The 20,038-nt window shown below is 30.4% G+C and overlaps 1 protein-coding gene and 1 long non-coding RNA gene across 3 annotated transcripts; one reads left to right on the forward strand and one right to left on the reverse strand.

Moving 5' to 3' along the window:
* The first annotated feature begins 867 nt into the window (after positions 1–867).
* Positions 868–5,333, forward strand: LOC110645294 (ankyrin repeat-containing protein At5g02620-like). 2 transcript variants are annotated; one of them, XM_058135269.1, is made up of 4 exons: positions 868–1,141; positions 3,014–3,915; positions 4,023–4,558; positions 4,646–5,333. In XM_058135269.1, the coding sequence occupies exons 2-4, from the start codon at positions 3,222–3,224 to the stop codon at positions 5,189–5,191; spliced, it is 1,776 nt and encodes a 591-aa protein (XP_057991252.1). In that variant the 5' UTR covers positions 868–1,141; positions 3,014–3,221; the 3' UTR covers positions 5,192–5,333. The 2 variants fall into 2 exon arrangements, with proteins under 2 accessions (XP_057991252.1, XP_057991251.1); XM_058135268.1 differs by having other exon boundaries at positions 3,022–3,915.
* Positions 5,334–14,967: 9,634 nt separating this feature from the next.
* Positions 14,968–15,788, reverse strand: LOC131173304 (uncharacterized). The gene is made up of 2 exons (XR_009143552.1): positions 15,731–15,788; positions 14,968–15,155 (listed from the first exon to the last, which is right to left on the reverse strand). It is a non-coding gene; the product is annotated as an uncharacterized LOC131173304 (long non-coding RNA).
* Between the last annotated feature and the right edge of the window lie 4,250 nt (positions 15,789–20,038).

Here is a 20,038-nt window from a genome sequence, read left to right on the forward strand (position 1 = left end):
CCATCACCACAACAACACCATTACCACACACAATCACTGGTTGATTATCACTGTTGCCATGACCACCTAGCCATCACTGTCCTACAACTACCTCCACTGCAACCATCATCATCACCACCCTATCACTACTAACTACTACCACCAACACCACCGCCCAGCAACCACCATTATTATTACTCAACTATTAATTAGTGAAATCATTATCACTTGTTATTAATCTTAAAAATAAATTAACTATTAAAATAAAAATTATATTATTACATTATATTATTTATATTTTATTTTATAATTATATATAAGAATGTAATAATTATTACATTACATTATTTATTTTATTACATAATTAATTATATTATATTGCGTTACTTGATAGCCTAAAAGGAAAAAAAAAAAAACACCTTTAGCAGTGATTTTAATTTTGATTTCAGTTGTTTTGACTTTCATTGTTGTTTTGTAAGATTGTTCAAATTTGCAACTAAAAGGGGAGATTATTGTAAAAATTTTATTTGGTTTCACATAGAGAAGCACTTAAATGAATCACACAAATATCAATTAATTAAAATATTTGTCCAACCCGTGCATTATGAAACAAATATCTTGTGATATGTAGCAAGGCACAAGGGCATGTTTGACTGTTGTGGGTTGGTTGAAATTTGGGGCAGGTCTGAAACTGTCCCCAGCATAACTCAAGCTGTTTATCCTATGTCAATCTAACTGGTTAGTCTCATAAAGTTTTAGAAGTTTTGAGGCGGAAAATAGGATTTTTGGAGAATTCAAGGACCAAAATGAAATTTATTTAAAAAGAGGAACAGCTGGCAGCCCTTCTCCAGAATTTAAAAAAAAAAAAAAAAAGAAGAAGAAGAAGAAGAAAGGAAGGATAAAAAAGAAGAATCAGGAAAGAGAAAGAAAAGGGGAAAGGAAAGGAAAAGAAAAAAAGAAAGGAAGGAGAATAAGATAAAGGAAGAGGGAGAAAGATGGCTGGATTTTTTTTTAGTTTCTCTAGCAAGAAACAACACCAACAAGGGGAAAAGAAGGATTTTGGTTTAGGATACTAGAAATTAAAAAGAGAAAAGGGAGAAAAAAAGGTGAATAGTAGCAGAACAGAGGTTGAGCAGGGGCAATAGTTTTGTCTTCCGTCCAGGTGACTTTGGTTCATCTTTCACCGTCAATTTTTGTATATGTTTAAGGTCTATATGTGTAGAAGTTATGATTAAACTTTGGTAATTTTTCAACGGTTGGATTTGGAAAAATAAATTATTGAACATAGACTGTCTGCAATTAAAATTCTGAATTTTGGCTACTGAAATTTGAGGAAAATAAATAGTTAGAATATTTAGAAAATTATGAAATTTGGTAGAGATGATCTATAGGATGTTGGGGCTGTTGTGTTAAAATTTGGTGAATTTTAAACTTTTGGTTTATGAGATATAAATTATTTTATGTGAGTTATCTAAGTAAGAATGATTTCTGAAAAATTCAGATTTTGAAGGATTGGATGAATATTTTGATATCTCATGATTTAGTGGTGATTGATACTAAAATTTTTATTGATGTTGTATATGGATGTCTTCAATATATGGTTAAAATGTGGGATTTATCAGACGGTTGGATCATTATATACAAATTTGAATGTTCAAGCTACTAGATTGGATATTAATGGTTGGGTTAAATTGAATAAGTGATTTTAATGGAACTGAAATTATTATGAGATGGGATATAATGTTTATTGAATTTTTATGTAATTGTGAAATGTTTTTGAGAAAGAATTATATATGCTTAACTAGATTTTTGGTGTTATGGATACATTGTAGAATATTTTGATTTTGATTTGAGTAGAAAGTGTTGGGAATAATATTTATATGAAGATATAAGTGGGAATATGGATATATTGATATAATTTTTGAATGGTGGATTTGAGTTTGTGATATGAAATTTAGTTTAATTTTAAGAGAAAATATTGTTGAATTTTCATTAGATATTTAATATAAAAAGTGAAGTTTGTGTTTGTTTTTTATTACTAAATTGTTATGGTTTAAAAGGAGCTTTTATATTATGATTTATATGAATGGAAAAGTGACATATGTAAGTTGGTATCTTGCAATACAGGTGAATGATATTTACAATATATAGCATGAATTTGCTTCTCAATTAATTCTTGATCTTTGAAAGCTATGATTTGTTTTTTATCATTATTGTATTTTGATATTTTGATTCCTCATTGCGAGTCATCTTAGTTTTAAAATATAATTGTTCATTATTTACTCCAATTTATTCCATGCATATTAGCAAGTCTAGGGAGAGAAAGTTAGAGGTTATAAGAAAGAGAGAAAAATAGCAAAAGGCGATGAGATTAGTATCATATTATGGAGAGATAACATCAAAATTTAACATATATTGTTTAATATTTTGGAATTGTGGGAAATATTATGAGATTGTGGATTAATTTGATGATTGATTAATTATTTAGCTAGTTTGGTTAACAATGAATTTTTATTCAGCATAATTATGTTATTGGAGATGGTAAGTTTAATGGTCTATGGTCTTGACAACTATGATATGACTTAGTATCACTATGAGATATTGAATTGTATTTAGCATATTTGCTCCTACTATAGGTTTGCCAATAGTTTAATTATTGCAATAGGAAAGGGCTACTCATAGACAGATGAAGCAGCCACTGCTAGGTTAATACAGTATGAATATAATTTTGATATCTATTTTGATGCCTTAGCATATTTTTGGATGTCAAGAGCCAATTATTAATATTTTTACATATGTGAGGAATGATTAGAGACTAGGAAGAATTTAATTTGAGATTGATATGGAGATCTTAGAATTTGCTAGTATGTATGTTGAAATTTATTATTTACTTTATTCAGCTTGTTCTAAAAATTTTGTTGTTGAACTTATTCATTTAGCTTTTTGTTCTCTAGTTCCTTCTATTACATGATGTGTATTGTAAATGCCAACTCACTGTACTTTTCCCCAGAAGCTCACGCCCCCAACTCATCAGTTTTGCAGGTGATGTAAGATAGATGTTGAGTATCAACTTAATAGTTTTAGATGTTCCGACTGGCTAGACTCCATGGTCCTGTAAAGCAAGGGAAGAATGATTTTTCAATAGGGATAAGGGTGTTACAAAAATCTAGCTTCAAACGCATTTTTCTGTTCAGTACTTTTCATTGCTCAGCTTTGCCAGCAACCTCTAACTAGATACATATATGGCGGATTCCCAAGCTTTGCCCGAAACCCAATTAGCGTCTGAGATCAATGATCAGCCCGAACGGAAAGACATAATCACTTTCATGGATGCTAAATGGTACAATTCTGCAGCAGAAGGCCAAATCAACCTGTTCAAACATTACACAGGCCCTCTAGATCTTTTGCGTACCCCGAACAAAAATACAGTCCTACATGTTTATATCACAGCTGTACAAAATGAAACGGAAGAATCCATTGAATTTGTGAAACTAGTTATCAGCAAATGTCCATCACTCCTAGCTGAACCAAATATCAGAGGCGAAACTCCGCTGCACATTGCAGCAAGGTTCGGGCACAACAATATAGTCGAATTTCTTATTCATAGCATCAAGAAGGCTCAATACGAAGACCTTGAGAGAGGCGCAGAGGTATCAACAAGTGATAAGATGCTGAAGAAGACAAGCACAGATGAAGACTCAGCCTTACATGAGGCTGTGAGAAATAATCATCCTCAAGTGGTGGAAATATTGATTAGAGAAAATCCTGAATTTGCGAACATAACTAATGCCGCCGGAGAAAGCCCGCTTTACCTTGCAGCGGTGAGAGAGAGCAATAGCACTGCTTCTAAGATATTGGAGATATGTCTCTCACCGGCATACACCGGGCCCAAAGCTAGAACAGCTTTGCACGAAGCCGTGATTAGTGGAGATGCCGGTACAGTGAGTTCATTTCTGCTACCAGTTAGAGAAATACCCAAATTATTTTTTTGCTTCCCTTTTTCTTATTTTAATTTAGGTTGATCAAGCTCAATCTTATTACAGATTTGACAAGAAAAATACTCGATAAAAACAGCAGTCTGACCAGAGACCAAGACAAAGAAGGATGGACTCCGCTGCATTATGCTTCCTACTTCAATCTTCTTCCAATTGTGGAAATGTTGCTGGAAGATGATAATAAATCTGCTGCCTATATTGGCGACAATTATGGAAAGACACCTCTTCATCTTGCGATTCTCAATGGCAATAGCCATTTAAAGGTGGTGGAAAAAATTATGTCAGTCTGCCCAGATTGTTGCGACCTGACTGACAATAGAGGCCGGAATGTTCTCCATTTTGCTGTGGAAAGCGGCAGTTTTAAAGGAATGCGACTTATTACTGAAAAACCTTCCCTGGCCAACCTAATCAATCAGAAAGATGAAAAAGGGAACACTCCAGTCCATCTAGTGGCTGCTTTTGGCTTTGAAGATTGTTGTCTTACAGAACACCACCTAGTAGATAAAAAGGCCGTCAATAATAAGAATTTAACCGCTCTGGACGTGGTGCTAGAAACGAAGCATAAAAGCAAATTGCCATTACCGGTATACCAACTTGATTTTATGCCCATATAATTGGAAGGCATTGATTTGTTTTTGTAACTGCACAGTGGATGAACTTTCTTGTTGCAGGGATTGACAGCAAGATTCTTAAAGAACGCTGGATATAAACGAGGTCGGCCTGTAATCCAGCTGAAATCACCTGATAGCAAGTCAATAGTTGACAATGAGTTAATCCGTGTATTCAAGGAAACAAGTAAATCCCATCAGATAGTAGCCACTCTCATAGCAACAGTAACTTTTGCGGCAGGTTTCACCGTACCTGGCGGTTACGGTAATAACGATGGCCCTGACGAAGGAACAGCAATTTTAACTAGAAGATCAGCCTTCAAAACTTTCCTTGTAACCGATACCCTTGCGTTGGCCCTCTCCATTTCTGTTGTGCTTATCCACTTCTTATTGGCATTGCAACCAACCAACAGAAAGATCTTTTTCCTATTCACTTGGGCATTTATTTTCACTGTTGTTGCTATGGAATTAATGATGGTGGCGTTCATGACAGGTGTGTATGCAGTGATGCCACATTCCTCATCAGGTCTTGCGGCTACCATTTGTGCCATCGGAAGTTGTTTTGCCTTATTGTATATCTACCTACTCAAGTTTTGTTTGTTTGATTAAGGATTATGTGAAATTCTTGCTTAAACTAGGTATATTTAAGGTAGAAATATGTAAGACTTATGTCTTGTGTTTATAATGAATCGAATTTAGGTGAGAAAAATTCAAGAATTATATAGATTAATAGATATTAGTATTTGGACAATTAAGAAATTATGTATTATTGGGATAAATTGTATAATTATGATGAATTGTATAAGCTATGATTAACTAAAATTGGATTAAAAGTAAACTTACTTAAAATTTAATTAGCAAAAGCAACAAAGATTTAAGTAAAAAAAAAATTAAAAGAAGACTAGAGATTTTGACTTTACTTGATCTATTATGTAATTTTAATTAATTTTTTTAAGCCATAAAAACAAAGATTTCATAAATAGCCCATTGCTTTTAGCCTTTGTTCCCACTCTAGCTCTAAACTTATATCAGTTGTTATTTCTATTGGATTTATAACACACTTTCCAGCAATATCATAAATTTAACATCAAATAAGTATTATCCCTAATAAAAATATCATAAATCGATGGATTATAATCACAATCTCTTATACAGATAATATAATAATTACAATAAAACTCTAAGCATTTTATCTCTATACATTTTCTTTTAGAATTTAAAAAAAAAAAAAAGCCAATATAATTATTAAATTATCAATGTAATAGCTTTGAAAAGTTAATATTTAACATAAAAAAAATAAATCGACTTTAATTAGAGAAGTAAAATACACTCCTCAACTTATTAGTTTAGGCTTTTTTTTTTTTTAAAGAATATACTTATTTTGATTAAAATATATTCATTTTCAATAACCAATTAAATTTAACTCTTCATTACCATAACACCAAATTTAAGCAATAATCATTTTTTATCTTTTAAAATTTTCAAATATAAAATATAAATTTTACAAAATATTATTTATTTTTTCGGTACATATATAGGTTTATACATACATGAAAAATCTTTTTATTTATTTGCCCAAAAGTTTATTTTTGCTCTTTAATTTTAAATAAGAATTTCTCTCAATATTTAGCTCATTCAATTAAACCTTTTGTATATTTAAATTTAAAAAATTAGAGAAATTATTAGGTACACCTGGTGTATATGGATCATCTCTCACAATCATATGGGATTCACTTTCTATATTATAGGAATGACACATTTTCTATATGATAGGAATGACTCACTTTTCTGTGAGAGAATGAATACTATTAATAATTAGCCTAGACAATAATCACATAATTGACAAATGATATTAATTAATTTTTTTTTACTTTTAAACATTATTCAATTACATGTGGGAGTAAAAGAATATTCAATTAATTTATTTAATCAATGGAGTTATACCACAAATGGAGTATATATTATAATTGAATTTTAAACTTAACTGCACAACTTTTTATTAAATTTTCTTTTTATTTATCTAAAATTTCATATTACATTAATGCGAAATTAAAGCACACTTCAACCTTTTTTCTTTAAAAAATAAATAAAATTTTATCTTGAAGTAATTATCTGATAAATTAATATTAATAATTTAAATAACCAATAAAAAAATTGTAATAAAATTTATGGATTATGCTAATATATGTTTTCTTAAGAGTTTAATAATTGCTTCTCATAATTTTTATTTGATCAAATATTATTGTCAGAAAGATCAATAGTTGATTAAAAACCTATTATTAGTTGAAAAATAAAAATAAAATTATATTCATACATGAAATTTATTACTTTTTGATATATAAATGTTATTTTATTTTTTCTAAACAAAATATTATTTAGTTATTACGTAGTCGTTCACATTTAGAATTATAATTACATATATTTTTAAAAAGATTTAATTAATTTACTTTTTACTAAATTATTGTCGTTGATTTATCTTCAAACACGATTAGTGTCTATTAATTATATTGAAATGGTATTAGGTACTCCAATTATTTATTTTCATACATAAGCTAAAAACTCTCTAATTTAAGTATAAAAATAAAATAAAGTAATAAAAATTATTTACATTAGTTAAAACAGACGAATTTAAATGTAATAAAATAAAATGATAAAATTATATTTATAAATAAATTTTTATTTAATTTTCAATTACTTATCAAATAAAATTATAGTAAAAAAAAAACTTCTATTAATAATTATAAATTATTAAAATTTTTAATATTGTAAATATTATAAAAAATTAAGAACTTTTTGAAAATCCAATGTCCCTCCTTTCACTTTTATATATTATATAGATTAACTAAAAAGTCCTATTTTAATTATGCAAGTTTAAAAAAAAAAAATAGAAAATGGATCAGGCCGAGAAGACCAAGCCCAGCAAACAAAACAGAATGAGCCGACTAGGCCCAGGTCCCATAACAAACGGGACTCAGATGGACCAGGCCCATCAGAGAAGCGCTGAATGGCGATTTCTTTCGTTGTGGGGAGTTTGTAGCACACGTGAATCACGGCTTCCCGAGCTGGCACGATGCCGTTTTGAATCCGTGACTAGAATTGCAAACGTGGATGGCGTTTTCCGTCGTCGTTCTCTTCCACCTAGGTCCACGCGGTCACCCGACCCGTGAAACAAGACCCGACATATTTTCCATTCAAACCAGCTGTTTGTGGGAGCGGGTGGATGCGTTTTTAACTGGATAAATTTTAATAGTTATTTCTTATATAAATTTTTTTTAAATTTTATACAATAACTTTTTTTAATTAATTTAAATTTCTAATATCGATGATAGATTATATTTTTCACTTTTTTTAAATAAAATAATAAATAAAAAAAAATCTTAAAATATCATTTTATAATATTAAATTAATTTTCAAGATTAGCATGTCTTGAATATTCAAAACATTAATAAAGGACAAATCATTGCCAAATTTCCTTACGTTTTTAAAAGAAAAACGTTGAACATTATAAATGTTTTGCAATGGATTAAAGTTGACGTTGTAAGTTTCTAAATTACAAGGATTTGATTACGAATTTGTTTTAATAGAGAAGCTAAGAAAGTAGTGGACAGAAATAGAGTAGGCAGAAACTATAAAGTTTCATATAAGGGACCACAAATATTAATGATTTGAATATGAAAGCTTAAATATTAATAAGATTTCTATATATATATATATATATATATTTGTCCCAATAATGTGTCTAAGTAGGTGAATTGGACAATAATTGATTATCTTGCTTTTAATTGAAATTAATAGAAAAATCAATGTTAATCACTCTATTGTGTATCTACATGTTATATGAGTAATTTATCAATTTGTTAATTGTTACACTTTAAATAATATTATATATATATATATATATATATATATTTTTTTTATAGTTTAAAAGTAAATTTATTTTTTAAAAAATTAATTTATATATTAAATATATTTATATTATATTTTATAAAAAAATTCCTTAAAAATATACTTTTTGAAAAATATACATTTTAGAAAATATAACATTTTGAATTCAACCAAGCTATATCAGGGGTGAGCACTTGGATAATCAAAATGAATTTTCAACTAACTAAATTATTAAATGACTCTAAAATTATTAAACCAATTGAAATAAAAAAAAAATCAAAATCAAGTGAACTAAAATTATTTGGTCAGTTATCAATTATAATAGAATTAACTGAAAAAAAAATATTTTATATTATTAATTAATTAAAAATAAAATATATTTATAATCTTTTTTATTAATAAAAAATAATAAATATGATTATTAAAGAATATTTACAAGTTGATTACTATTATTATTATTATAATTCATAAAAATAATAACTATAACTAATATATTGCTAATAAAATTATAATTAATATATTAATAAATTAATAAAAATTTGATTATTTCAATTAATTTAATTATCAAATTAAAGATAATTAAATTAAAAATTAAATTAAATTAATTTTAATTTTACTAAAACAATTAAATTTCATCGATCGTAATCAATTACTCAGTGTTCACCCTTAATGTATTTTCCTCTTTACATGATAAAGACAATATGAGATAAAAAAAAAATAAATAAATAAATAAATAATCAATTAAAACAAATATACTTATTGTGCAATTTTTAGAAGTCAATGCCTCACTAGCACTCACTGCCCATGCTGGGACCCCTGAGGATGAGGACTCATCAACACTATTTTTTTTTTTTTAAGTAAAAATAAAGTATATTAAATAAAGTGAAGAGAAATTTTTTTAAGTAATGTAAAATAAAAAAAAATAAATTATTAAAATTTTTTTAATTCATTAATTTAATAAATTAAAAAAAGTAAAATTTTTAAAAATTTTATATTCTTAAAAAAAATCATATCTTAAATAACTTATTATTTAAAAATTTTATATATCTTTAAATATAATGCAAATAATTTTTCCCTATCAAATCAGTCGCTGTTTCTACATCTGCTCATACGTCACTTGCTTATGTCCACTTTCAGTCGTGAGCATTACAGTAAACTTGGCTACAATTATTGCACACTGTTAAGTCTAAGGACCGGCAGATGACAGCCAATTACATTTTTACGAATATTTAATTTAATCGATTTTAATAAAACTAATTTTAATAATATATAACCAAATTTTAGATAAGTTTGAGTTTGAGTTTGAGTTTAAAATTTAATATATGTGAAGTATGAGTTAGATTCAAATTTTGTATATTAAGTAAATGTTATTTGAATTTGTTTATATAAATATTTAATTAAATATAGAATATATATTTTTATAATAATATTTATATATTTTATTTTGTATAAAACAAAATTAAAATATTTCATAAAATTATTAAATTTTTAAAATATAAATTATTAATAAAAATAAATTTTATGTAAAATTTTAATTAAAAATATATAAAATTAAATGGATTCGAGTATATTCTTAATAATAATAATCAAATTTAAGATATATTTGAGTAGTTGAGAATAAATTTTAATCGAATTTGAAATGCGGTCCGACATACCCGACCTGAGAAACAAGACCCAACATATGTTCCATTCAAACCGGCTTTTTGTGTGAGTGGGTGGATGTAACACCCCTCACCCGTCTATAGTGCAGTCGAGTAAGGTGTGCTATATTCAGTGCCAAAGCACCCTATCCTGTCTTGTCGTATACAATATTAATTTAATTATCTATTTAATTATATTATCTTACGTCTAGAATTTTTTTTTATCTAATTTCATTTTTATGGAGACCCAGACAGAGTCTCCTCTATTTTATTAGTGCATGGTGGGTTTTTCTTATTTACGTGTTAAACAGTCTATATTCATTTCATGTGATCATAATACTCATAATCATTTCAAATAAATAAAATACTTCATTTCATTCATATAAAATCAAATACAATATTTACAATTCTATTTACAATCACAAAATGATTTACATCATTTAATTACATACAATACCCAAAATGCAAATTTTAACTATACATGAGCCCCACCAAAATAGCAGTCTGAGGTGACAATCTACACTGCAGCAGATCTGATCAAAGCCCTGTCTAAACTTTACTATGGCTGCTGGTGATCTCCTGTACCTACGCGATGGAAAAACCAACGTGCTAAGCATAACGCTTAGTGGTGCATAAATTGAAATAAAAATAACTAAATAATTGAAATATTTATTTCACGTATAACTTTATAAGGAAATATAGATTTCATGAGTTTATAGTCTTTTACATGTTTATAGAACTTTGGTAGCAAATTAAGTTAATCAGGATCTTTTCTGTTTATTTATTCCATATGCAGTCTTATTACTCTTATCTGTGATCTTTTCATGTAATTATTTAAATTTAAAGTGTATTACTGATATCTGTGGCCAAGTAACCTATGATAGACTATAAAAACTGGATACACAGGGATATACAAGTTAGACATCCGTATGCCTATCATGTATACATCTGTCATATCAGGCACAAGGCCAGCGGGCAGGCATAAAGTCAGAAATAAAATTAGGCACAATGGCCAACAGACAGGCATGAAGCCTGTAGAACAATCATATTAGACATATATTGTCTATCAATGATTATTCCTGTGGGCAGTACTATGATCCTATCATTTCATGTCATGCACTATTAGTGCTTTATAGTAGTTTCATGTCAATTTATAGTGGGGAAATAGGTTCCCTCTTCATTTTCATGTAACTTATACATTTAGCAATTCATATAGGTAATTTACATGTCATGTATCAAATAATATTTTGAACTTTTCTTTAGGTCCAGATTTGGTATCTTATATTCTCCTAGCAATTTGGCCAAGATGTAGCTACTGTTTGGCTACACTTCCTTCATGGAAGTTGTCTCTCTATGTCTTGTCTTTGTTTTTCCTTTTTGAATCATGTTATTTGGAGTTTTAGAACTCAAGTTATGGTCAAATAACTAAAACTGGTTCCTTAACTCACTCAAGCTCCAAAACCAGGCAGATTCTGGAGTAAATCTTTTCCTAATTATTTGGACATGTTACAGCCACTTTTCGGCCTAATATTCTTCATAGAAGTTGTTACCCTATGTCTTATGATTACTCAGAATTTTGAAATTTTTTTGGTCTTGTAGAATTAATTATAGCAAATTAACTGGCCTGGACTCAGGTACCCTGTGTCTACAGGATTCTAGGTTCAAGTCAGTGAAATTGACTCTCATTTTAGGGTTCTTACACTCAAATTTTGAGAAAGTTTTCTAAATCAAAGTTAAAGCCCTATCTCTTAGATTTCCAGAACAGCTTGGCACATCCCATTTGGGATTTTCTAGTGATAGTTATGGTATAAATTCTGTTCTGGGGTCAGGTGGTAGTTGAGGCAAATTCTAAGATCTGATGTACTAATTTGTTCTAATAATTTGACTTAGTTCTAATAATTTGACTTAGTTCCCTTGGGTTTTGGGTTCTGTTCAAAACATCAATATGGTAGATCTATGTCTTATAAACATTTTAGCATTGGTTTCATTGTATTTGCAATTTGTAGACCAAGTTATGACATTTTTGCCAAAACTGGTCGGGTAGGCCTATGTCCAGTAATTTTTGGACAATATGGTTCTGAACAGTTTTTGTGTCTCAACTTAGGTCAGCAATTTGGTTTAGTTAGAGACATTTCTGGGCTCTGTGTTCTTCATGAAAGTTATAGTCCTATGTCTAAGCTTTCCAATGGTATAAAATTCAGGTCATTTGGATCTGCCTAGAGGGAGTTATGGACAAATGAACATGCACTATTCATTTTGTCATTTTTCTGGGTTTAGGGTATGGTCAGCCGGATTAGAACAGTAATTTGGTTAAGTTTTGGATAGAATTTGGGCATGGTTTCTACATGGAAAGTGGAATGTTTTGGATCTAGTTTTACCTCCAATTGGCCTCATACCAATTGGAGCTACACAATTTCAGTTATAAATAAAAAATCAAGCTGGACTCATTGAGTCCCATAATCTGCACAAGAGAGCACTCCCAAATTTTCAATTTCTTCCAACTCCCAAACTTCACATGGAATTCATGGCACTTCTATAAGTAACAATTCATCTCAATTTGGTCAATTTCAAGCTTAAGACAAAATCCCCAATTTTTGGTCCAAACCCTAACTTCAATTTTCATAATTCATGCAAACTCAATCTATACAACTTCTAATGCATACAAACTCATCAAGCATCATCACTAGTCTAGTTTATATCAATTAAAAGCATCAAACTCCCAAACTACACATGGCTGCCGAAAATTGGGTCTTCCATACATACATCAATTTTATCATTTTTCATGAAATTCCATTTCAATTCAACTTAAATTCAAGGGAATTACAAGAATTTAAGTTAGATGTTGCACATATCTCTCTTAGCAATTTTTCTAGCTTCACAAATCTTCAATTTCTTCCTTTCTTTTTGCTACCAATCACTCTAGCTAGGTCAAATAACAACTTTTAGTGTTGGTGGTTATGGGAATTATGGTAAGAAAGCAAGGATTTTGAAGCTTTAAAAAAACAACAATGGTGGAATGGGTTGGGAGAGGAGTTCGGCCAAGGTGAATTGAAGAAGAGGATGAAGCTTCTAAATGATAAGAAGGAGTTAATGAGATTTGTCTTATATTTATTTGTATGTGTAAATTTAATTGGTTTAAATTTTTTTGATGATGTCATAATTTACATTTAGTTTTCTTTTCTTTCTTTTCTTCTCTTCATTCTTTTCTCATTTCCATAAATAAATTTATAATTTTAATTTATTTTATGTGTTTTAATTTTTCTCATTTTAATTGACATTTAGGTCAAAATTCAACTCCGAGGTTGAAAAGGTCAATATTTTAATAATATATTGTCATTTTTAGGGTGAATTTGAATTTAAAATTTAATATTTGTGACCAATTTAAATTAGATTTAAATTTTACATATAAAGTATTTATTATCTGTATTCGTTTATAAATATTTAATTAAATATAAATTATATATTTTTTATAATAATTTTTATATATTTTATTTTATATAAAATAAAATTAAAATATTTTATAAAATTATTATTTTTTTTAAATATTAGTTATTAATAAAATAAATTTTATGAAGATTTTTAATTAAAATATACAAAATTAACAGATTTGGGCATTTTTCTAATAATAATAATAGGATTTGGGATTGGTTCTAGTAGTTGAAAATAAATTTTAATAAAGTTTTGGGACAGGTTCAAGTTTTAGAAACATTAATCGGGTTTGAATTCGAATAGAGTGATTTTCATAGATACTCTACCTATTGTCATCTTTATCAGCAGCAGGGCTTTGTTTGAAAGCAAAATATATTTAAAAATAAAAGGATAAAATGAAGTTTTTACTATTTATAAAATAATTTTTTTTCTAAACTTTTATTTTCTCTCAGTATATTTTTTTCTTTATTTTATTTCCCTCTAAAATAGTTTCATATCAGGTTTGAAATACACAGTAATATATATTGAAATTGATAAGAAATATAATCTCTTCAATTCTAATTTAATTAAAGTAAATTAAAAAATCTTTAAATAATATTTTAAAATATGTCAAAATATAATAATACCTCTATTATATCTTATTTTCAGGATAAGTCTAATAAAAACATGACAATATTAAATATTATTTAGAATAGATTTATTATGTATTTAAAAAAATATATATATTAAATTTATTTTATAAAATATATAAAATTTATATATTTGTATTTATAAAATAACTACGAGGTGATGGGACATTGCACTAGCCCTGAGGGGTGGATTTGTTGTGACTAATATCTGGCCTATCCGTTTTTAGTTGGGAGTTAAATTCATAATAAATTAGTTGTAAGCAAAATTGTCCAAATATCTAAATTTGTATTGAGCCTTATAAATTTACAGTACTGCTAAATAGCTCAAGTTGAGCTAGCTCAAATAGTACTAATATATATCGTTTTACTATTATACTCTTAAAAAAAAGAGAGAAAACAACTTAAAAATAACTTCAAAGCTTGAAATTGGTGAGGTAGCTTATTTAATGGCTCATGCAAAGGAAAGTGTGCATGCAATAAGCTATTATTGCTTGCAGCCATGCACACCATTTAAGAACTGATGATTCGAGAAGTGTGTCTATTACATTAATGTCACGACCCAACCTATGGGCCGGACCGGCACTAGGACCTGGGCCAGCATAAAGCCCCCGAGACCCGTAGTAAGCCTTACTGTTCTCAAATCCATGACTAGGCCCACAATTTAGGCCCAATATGCATATAAAATAATTTAAATTAAACTGTTATAATTGTATTTTGGGCCAACTTAACCCAGTAATTGTCAGAAACTAAAATTAGGGGAGCCCAGCTCAACCCTGTTACCTCATTTATAATCATTTAAAACTCATAAAAATTTTTCATTTATTAATACAAAAACTTGAATTCATACAGTCCCTAACAGGCTTAATGCTACTACTAGCACATGCGGAGTCCTAAATTACAAATTTAGAGAATAATAATACAATCAAGTAATCTTTTCATAACCTGAGAGGAAAGGGACAGGTTATTCTGAAAAATGTCTCCTCCTGTAGCCTGGAAAAATATTGAACAGGAGTGAGCGTTCGACTCAGAGAGTAAAATATCAATTTTAACCATAATCTCTATAACTATCTAAGACTAATGCACCCTGTAGAGTGAAATGCAACATCAGCAGTATTTTCACATCATAACAGCAAAAAAAGGTAATTTGTAGCACTCACACACCCTGTAATATCAATCATAATATATGGGAGCTGATCCCCTATACAGCTCTCTTAAATCCAACCTGGTGCCAGTGAAGAACTCAGCTCGGACTTCCACTTAATAACCAAATCGGGGTCCCAGCGAAGAACTCAAGCCGTGTCTACCCCGAAGGACCGGGTCCCAGTGAAGATCTCAAGCCGTGTCTACCCGTCCTATCCATAGTCCACACCACATCACACACACGCCAACACACGCACGCTGCTCCAAATTACCACAACAACATCCATGGCACTTTAACAGTTATGAATGCAATATAAATCGTGCCTAGAGTTTAACTACATAAATATATGCATATAAGTGATGCATGGGCATGCATAAACATATAATAATATCGAAATTACAATTAAAATTAATATTTTACTCACAGTACACCGATGACTATTGTGGCTGCTGGATGCAGAAAAATAGCTGACTTCGATCACCTAATAATTAAATTATAAATTTATTAGTACTTAGTTAAGATAAAACTCTAAAGAGGCAATAGACAGCCTAATTCATGCCGAAAATCTGGCAGAGTTTCCCCTATACCTGGGACCTACCCAACCTGCAAAAAGGCTCAAATAACACTTCTAAATTCTGAATTTCCACAATCACATCTCATCAATATCACATGGCCCCTCCTGGGCCCTCCAAATCAGACAATACTCAAAATCTTAAAAATTACGTTTTAGTCCCTATAATTGACATTTTTCAAAAATCCACTCAAACAAGCTTTAAAAATTCTAAAATTTTGCCCCGCAGTCCTTAATAATATTATAAGGCTATTGCAAAATGAATTGTAATTTTCTAATCACCCATGAATATTTTATTCAAGAATTTTTACTCGATTCCATAAGTTTCCAACATCTAACGTATTCTTAATTCAACCTAATTAAATATTTGCTTATTTAAACCTCCATCCTCAAGTTTCAACCAATTATATAAAATTTAATTATCTTAATTTCAAATAATCTTATATGCCTATATGCTAAAAATCTAACTAAAATCCATCCATATTTCTCAAAAATATTCTACAATCACTCAAAAATTCAACTAACACCATAGAATATCTCCAAATAATTTTACTTTCATCATATATTTTTCTTAGAATTTTTCTCCAATTTTTCCTGTTTAAGAAACACTGTATTTATGCCCTACAGACAGAGAAATAATAAAAATAGTCTTACTCGAAATTTATCTGTCTCAAAAATTTTAAAAATTTATGAGAAAGCCTCTGGAAGTTGAACCATCTCCATAGCTCACCGGAGCCACCGCCTGCCATGCAAGACGGTGGCGGCCATGGCGACATGTGCCGAATCTGATTATACCACCATGTTCCTCTCCTCTTCCTCAGTCCATAGGTGGTCTCGGATCGTCAATCCAACGGTCGGATCGTCGTAGATCTGACGAAAAAGCTTGAAAAACCCGAAACTTCTCTCCTCCATATCTCACTCATCCGACCTCCATTTGCTGCAAAATTGGTATCAAAAGAAAGCTCTCGGAACAAGCTTTCCAACGCCACCTGAATCGCCTCGATCGGACATCGGATGAAGCCGGAATCGCGCCGGAAAGCCACTGCCCACTGTGCGCGCATTTTCTCTCTCTTCTCCCTCTCTTGCCGCGTTCGGTGGTCACGGACGTCGCCGGAGGGTCGCGGCGGGTGGGGAGCTGCTGGGGACGTAGCCGGCCGGTCACTGGAACAAGAAAGAAGAAGAAGGGAGGGAAGGAGAGGAAATAAGAGAAACTGGGGAGAGTCCTCCCGATTTTTGAGTCCCATTTTTTATTTTTTATTATTTTTTTTTAATGTTGGCAGTGACAGTGGATTTCCACTGTCACACGCCAACCTCAAATCAATCAATATATATATATATATTTTTTTTTCTGGGTTGTTACATTCTTCCCCCCTTAAGAAAAATTCGTCCTCGAATTTTCGAATAAACAAGAGATATGGAAAAGAAGATTATCGAAACAAGTGCAATCATTACTCCTCCAGCTATGCAGATATTGGTAAAAATATTATTCTTCGAACTCTTCGTATATTATATATGACATTCTACTGTTCTCTGATTCTACTATAGTGTCCTATTTGTCATCATCTCTTTCTAGAGATGCTCTTATCTCTTGGCTATTCACTGACCATTCTTCTGACATCTCAGGTATTCGTTATAACTCTATTACTCTCGACTTGATCTCTGATAACTTTAATTAACTTTGGCGCTTACCTCACTTTTATTACGCCCTAACATGTCTCTTAGTGACTTCAGTCATCATTCCTTTGTTTTAATAATTTCTGTTTTCCCCAATGACATAACTTATGTTCCTTATTCTATGGTATACTGTGAGTAGCTTTCCTGTAGCACCTAATCTAGGCATCTCGTTCGAGATCTTCACTCTTCTTATGACCTCAGTGGTCAACACCTATAAATCTTCTCACTCCCATGCTACTTCAAAAAAAAATTTTTTTTTTTTTAATCTCTTTTGTGTCATTACTAAAGTACTTAGACCAACCTTTGTCCATCTTATGTAACTAGTCAGGTAGAGTCTCCTCTCTTATATGAAAAACGTGTTTATTTTCCTGACAACTCAATCCATGCAACTTTATCAATTCCCACTCCTTCTCTGGAATGGAAATATCTAGACTTCTTCCTATAGCTTCTTAGTATGTGGCCTACTTCTGACACATTGGCACTCAGATCGAGGCTCCACTACTCCTTTAATCTATCATCTCATAATAACTTATTTTAAACATCCCTTAGTGTGTTCCTAGCATACCTATTCCTCCTTATCCTCATCATTATAACTGGCTCTATCGAGCTCTTTTTCTGTCCTTTGCATCTTATCCACTTCCCTTTTCCTATTTTTTGGTATTGTTGATATCTTTTCAACCTGCTGTACTTATTCCTTAATTTTAGTCCTATCTCATCCTTACACCTTTTCCTTCAAAGATGTCTATCCCATCATCAACTTTAACTTTTATTTTGTTTCTTAGTCTTATCTTGATTACTAGTTCTATTACTTCAGGAATTCTAACCTTATGATTTACTCCTACCAGCACATTCTTCACCTTATGTAACACTTGTAATTAACCATAGAAAATTTTCCTTGTATCCCCCTTTTCCCAACTTAACTATCAGAACATTATCATTCCCTACCAGCCTTAGTAGGAAATTGCTTATCCTGGATGGATATGAGCCCCAGAACTATAAGTTCCATCTGAACTAACACGGCTATGGGAAATGTGTGCCATGCCTTAATTCTAAACAAAATACTTCATGTGTTCATTCTTCTTAATATAATCACATATACTGCCTATAGCTTTCTAAACTTCAACCTCAAATTATCCATCAGTAACAATTTCATCTATTGAAACTCATCCATAAATAGTATTTCCTCTAGCTCATAGTTTAAAACAGTTGCAAGCCTTAGTAGCTAACTCAATTTAACTCTTGTCATTACTCTGATCGTCCTTTCATACTTAACACTAGGTATGCACTTACTGTCATTCTCATATCAGGAAATTGTATATGAATTGGTGCCTACCAAACTCTCAAATAACTAGGTCTCCTTGACTCAGTCTCTGTTCCTTATATAACCTTCTAAAACCAAAAGCACAAGCTAAACTTGAAAAGAAAGAAAAATATCCTCTTATATTCAACTACGCCAATTGTCCATATAATAACGTTTAACCTATGTTTCTTGGTCTTTCTCTTCAAATTTCATCATCTCTTAGCACAATTGTGCTCTACCTATAAGATATCATCTGCATGAACACTTTACCGTACCATTGTCCTTCCTGACATAATATTTTATAATTTATTAACTTTACTTATACTCGACCAATGATTCATATCTATCATCGTTTATATTGTGCCCTTAACTTTTGTTGATTCCTGAAAGATTTCTCTCAGTAATAAATTCTTCCAACACTAATTCCACCCTTATCTATGGTCATTAATTTGATCTTTGAACTTTCTAGTGATTTATAACCACCCAGACTTGTCATTTTTTTTTGTTCTACCCCTACTGTTGTCCTGTCGTTATTGCTTCACTACAAAGTGATTCTGTTGATCACACTAACAATGTTTGCCTGACATTCATAACGAACCTCTAACTACCTTCTCACTATCTCAAAAGTCTAAACTAAGCATATGTATCATTATCTATCATTCTTTTCCTATCATCATACCTATTTGATCCCTTAGATTGACCTTTAATATACTTACTACTTACTAACTTCGTTTTCTCTACCTAATTAGGTAGTCCGCAATACCATCGTATACCTTCTAGTATTTACTCATTATTATTGTATTCCATACCTCCATCACTGTTCTCACTAATGTGGTCCCATTTTGGATTTTCCATCCTTGTCATTCTCCTTGCCAAGAATAACACTTAGCCTACCATATATCTTAACTTGGTTCCTTTTGTTACGCGCCCTTCAGGTTGTCCTTTCATTTATTTCCTTTGTCTTACCCCAAAATAGAACTTGACTATTCTATCCCTGGTTCCATTCCTCTTCCTAACATGACAGCTGTACTTGCTGACTATATCTTTTAGAGTCTCTATCGCGTTATCATATGTCTGTGCTACTTAGATTTGGTCCTTTGACCACTCTAGCTAGTACTTCCACTTCCATTTAGATTATATTGCATCTGCAATCAATTGTTCAAACTTTCATTCTGCACTTTCTTTAT

Source organism: Hevea brasiliensis, chromosome 14, assembly GCF_030052815.1.
Source record: "Hevea brasiliensis isolate MT/VB/25A 57/8 chromosome 14, ASM3005281v1, whole genome shotgun sequence".
Lineage (NCBI taxonomy): Eukaryota > Viridiplantae > Streptophyta > Magnoliopsida > Malpighiales > Euphorbiaceae > Hevea > Hevea brasiliensis.